At 39.1% G+C, this 4,723-nt stretch overlaps 1 protein-coding gene across 3 annotated transcripts in view; it reads left to right on the top strand.

The window, feature by feature from the left end:
* The window catches only part of LOC114059242 (ubiquitin carboxyl-terminal hydrolase 44-like), a 7,704-nt gene extending 5,800 nt beyond the window's left edge, over positions 1–1,904 (top strand). For 2 of the 3 annotated variants that reach the window (XM_027887456.1, XM_027887454.1), the window contains exon 2: positions 312–1,904. In XM_027887456.1, the coding sequence (XP_027743257.1) occupies positions 393–1,880 (1,488 nt within the window). In that variant the 5' untranslated portion in view covers positions 312–392 and the 3' untranslated portion in view covers positions 1,881–1,904. The remainder of the gene's footprint in view (positions 1–311) is intronic. The other variant, XM_027887453.1, reaches the window with a different exon arrangement.
* Positions 1,905–4,723: the final 2,819 nt, after the last annotated feature.

Raw genomic sequence — 4,723 nt, 5'->3', positions numbered from 1 at the left:
AAAAAAAAAAAAAAAAACCACACAAAAAACCCCCAGGCCTGAAGTGTAACCAGTATGCTTCAGTCCTGACTGAGCCAGAAGGTACTGGGAATATCAACAGAGGTATTCAGACAATTTAGTCCGAATGTCGAACCACTGATGATGGTGTTAGGTGTGGCTCCACATAACGGACTACCCTCATGTGTTTGGTGGGACTTGGATGATGGTCATGAGCTTAACCTCAGGTATGAATTTGGTATACTGACTCCTGTAAAAGGGATACAGTTGGGTATTTGTGAACTGTAATTTATATATTTTTTGTTGTTTTTTAGTTGCAGATCGAAGTATCATGGACAGAAAACAGTTTGGATGATGTGTTTTGCCAGCATGTCTCTGCAATTTCAGTTTTAACAATGGATAAGTGTAAGCACGTAGGACGTCTGCGACTGGCCCAAGATCACTCCATTCTCAATCCCCAGAAATGGCATTGCATGGACTGCAATACTACGGAGTCTGTGTGGGCGTGCCTCAGCTGCTCACACGTGGCATGTGGAAGATACATCGAAGAACATGCACTAAAGCACTTTCAGGAGAGCAGGCACCCGGTGGCATTGGAAGTAAACGATCTGTATGTCTTCTGTTATCTCTGCGACGATTATGTTCTCAATGATAATGCGACTGGTGATTTAAAGCTGTTGCGGAGTACGTTAAGTGCAATCAAGAGTCAAAACTATGAGTGCACTACTCGGAGCGGGAGGACTTTGCGTTCCACGGGCACAAGCGATGATTCCTACCTTTCACATGGAGGTGCCCAAGCCACGCTTCGGAATGAAGATCGAATGTTCACAGCTCTCTGGCACCGACGACGTGCGTTCCTTGGCAAAATATTCAGATCGTGGCTTGAGTTAACACCTACTGGAAAAAGGATTTTGGAAGAAGAAAGACGTCGGGAAGAAGCAGAGGAGAAAAAGGACATAGCTAGGAAGAGAAGACAAGAACGAAAGCGTGAGTTGAAAGCAGAGATGGAAAAGATGCCTCCAAGAAAGAGCAGTCGTTTACAAAATCAGATTAGACTGTCCTCAAAAACAGATGCCTGTCCATCACAGAACATGGAATCTGTGACAGAGTTGAAAGAGACATATACCTCAGATGAATTGAGATTGAAAAAAATAAGTGACTCTCCAATTAAACGAAGGCCCACAGTGACTCCTGGGGTAACAGGACTGAGAAACCTGGGAAATACATGCTATATGAATTCTGTCCTGCAGGTATTAAGTCACTTACTTATTTTTCGAGAGTGCTTTTTAAAGCTTGATCTCAACCAAACTCAGGAACTGCTGGCAACAGCATCCAATGGTAAAACAAGATCTTCGTCTAAACACCCGTCAATAGCTGCCTCAACATTACATGTGAATGACAACCAAGAGAAAGTAAAGGGATCTTATTCTGTGAGGCGGCCTAGTTTGTCCTCCGGATTAAGTGGAGGAGCATCAAAAAGTATGGAACTCATTCAGCCCAGGGAGCCCAGTTCAAAGCATATTTCTCTCTGTCACGAGCTGCATACTCTGTTCCAGGTTATGTGGTCTGGCAAATGGGCGCTGGTGTCTCCTTTTGCCATGCTTCATTCTGTGTGGAGACTAATTCCAGCCTTCAGAGGATATGCCCAACAAGATGCTCAGGAATTTCTCTGTGAACTTTTGGATAAAGTACAGCAGGAACTGGAGACTACGGGGACCAGATACCCAGCTCTTATCCCTGCTTCTCAAAGAAAACTTATAAAACAGGTTTTGAATGTGGTTAACAACATTTTTCATGGACAGCTATTGAGTCAGGTATGTTTTATGATTTTTTTAAGGTGTGTAATGATTTGTGGTTCTGGGTTTATACTAGTCAGTCAGTGATGAACATACTTCAAAGGATCATACGTTTATAACTACCGAGGAGGGATGGGGAGGATATAATACAGAGTTTCAGAAGAAATGTCCTATCAGTAGAAGACTCAGCTGGTAAACATAAAAGTGTTAAATGTGGTATTTTAAAACACACCTTTCCAACTACTGACAAATATTTGTCTTTACTGTTAAGCACCAACTAATTTGAAGGAGTAAAGAATTTACAGTTTTAAGTATCTACTTTATCCTTATAGTGATACCAGATAAAAGGTGTTATGGAAGGTGTAGATCTTGTCTTAGTCAAAACTGATTAGGTAATGGATGTCAAACAGGATGTTATTTCAGTAAATAGCTTGAATTTGAGATTCATTACCACTGAGTGATGGCATATCACGATTTTATGTACAGGAATACTCATACTACTTTTCTGTTACAACACAAAGATACAGAAGGCTCTGTCAACACAGGAACCAAATTTGTGCAATGGTGGTTTTCCTTTTTTCTGCATGACTACTCTTTTTTTTTTTTTTTTCCTTGGCTCCCCGTTAAGTATTTCATTGTGTTTACTTACTATTATACATATCCCAGCTGTGTGTGTGTACAGATGTCTGAGAACTGACTGAACAATCAAATGCTTGTTTCTGGTGAATTAATCTAAAAACTAACCACATTGCAGCAGCAACAGAAGTTGGGAAAATCTTGTCTCCCTGGAATTGAACTTTAGTATGCATGCACATGTTACTGAGTGCAGAGCCATTCGGTGAATATGATGCGCAAAGAAGAGGTTTAACACAAATTAAAAATGTATCTGCTCCTGGTATTCTGACTGAACCGTGTTTTAATATGTGAAGCTGGAAATCCAAGTGGGTTTTGACAAAAGTAGGAATGTTTCTACAACACCTGTAAACTTCATGATAAGGTAACAGGGTTGTTTGCAGCACATGTTAGCTTTTAGTCATCTTAGGTTTTGTGAAACTACTAGAAACTGGTGTCTAGAAATTAGATCTGCTAATACAACCGAATCATCCTCTACCTTCTGTCTGGCCCAGTGTAAGAGCATTTCTGGTGGCATACTTCCTTTCCTTGGGTAGTTAACATATCTTGTATCAGTGTTGTGCTACTGTAAGTGTCCAGTGTATTATGTCGTTAAAGATTTTTTTGTTTGAAAATACCATTTCTCTCCAAAATAGGAACTTTACTAATAAAACAAAGTAATTGTTTAAGAATACTGACAAGGTTTGGTTGCATTCCAAGCCTTACAGGATTCATTGTTTTGGTAAAAGTTTTCAAGGCTCTAAAGACATAAGCATCATCTCGGTATTACCACTTCTTTCACATATTTTTAGCTTTATTTTGTGAAGAGGCTTGTGACTAGAAACACTCCCACCTTCCTGAGACCAAGAAAGGGAAGAGTGAGAATTACTATTGAGTAAATTCAAACAAACAAACAAACCCCACACTATTGAATTAAACTAAAAGGGAATTAAATAGTTTTGAGCTATCCTGTGACTTCTGTAACTAGAACATACAGCTCTTAATGCAGCTGGGCAGTGTCTTTGTGCAAAATACAGCCTTGATGAACTGGAATGCCTGAAATAAGAGGAATAAAAAAAAGGGTATTGAGGGTGTTATCTGTTTCTTGCTGTCTTATTATGCAGTTCCCACAGACTGTCCAACACTTTACCCCTCCTGATGCTCCCTTTGTCTTCTGCCACTCCTTTCTTTCAATTTAATCTTCACTAGCACTTTTGAACATGGTAAGTGTTGTAAGGACAATATAACCCTTGAAGATTTACATTTTTTCCTTGTAAAATACATTCAGGTCATCTTAATGATTCAGTCCCTGGTGTTTGCACATGGAAGGTTTAAAACCTGTTAGGCAATTATTTTCCTTTCCTCAGTCAGATTCCTACCTCATGATTTCACTATGTGTTTGTCAGAACTGCTTTAACGAAGTTAACAAAAAAGGCAAGAAAACAGTTATGCAGGGCTGGAAAAAAACCCCAGACTCCCTGCTATGTTATCACATCTTTGTCAATGTTAGCTCTTAAAAGTAAGGAGTGTACTAACAGTCCTTGTTGGCTTAACTTTATCTACCTACAAGCTGTGATGGAATTACAGTTTCTCTCTAGAAGACAGTTGGAGCCATTGCCTTTTGCATTTACTAAAAATAGGATGAGATTTTAGTCTAGAGTATTCAATAAGTTACATCTTCAATGAAAAAGGAGAATTGAGAAGCACTTTTCTGTGTGCAGTTGCCTTCTGTTTTAGAGTCACTAAAAAATTATTATAATTTCCCTTTGTATATAAAATATCAGTTCAAGATACTTGATTCTGTGAGATACTCAAGTGCATTGAAGTAAATTTTCCTGACCTTCAAACCTCTGGAATACTATGAACTACTCTTGATCCAGTACACAGAGGATCACTTTTACAATGCAGATAAGCTGCGTGTTTACCTAGGTTTTGCATTACTTTCACAGGTGCAATAAAACATTTCCCCCCTTCTTCTAGCTGTGCTAATTTAAGTTGAAGGGAGGTCATAATCCTGAGTTTGCTATCAGTCTGTTGTTGAAATGGCTCCCTGGTTCAGCACTAACTTAAGAAAGGAGAGAAATGAGTGTGTGAGAATCTTAGGCAGGTTACTTCTTGATAACTAGAAAAAGCTTTGGGTGATGTCAAAACAATCACACATTTTATGAGTGATTTGCTTTTGTTTACTTATGTTCTCGGTTGATTTAAAGCAAGTCTTTTTCATCTGCTGCTTGAAGTATTTTACTATTTTATGGAGCACTAGACTAGGCAATGGGTAACTCCAGGAATAGCATGATCAGATTGCCTCTGTTTTTTTA

Source organism: Empidonax traillii, unplaced genomic scaffold, assembly GCF_003031625.1.
Source record: "Empidonax traillii isolate 1590-97213 ecotype Southwest subspecies unplaced genomic scaffold, ASM303162v1 scaffold210:size766637, whole genome shotgun sequence".
NCBI lineage: Eukaryota > Metazoa > Chordata > Aves > Passeriformes > Tyrannidae > Empidonax > Empidonax traillii.
This window is presented reverse-complemented; position numbering and strand designations above follow the sequence as displayed.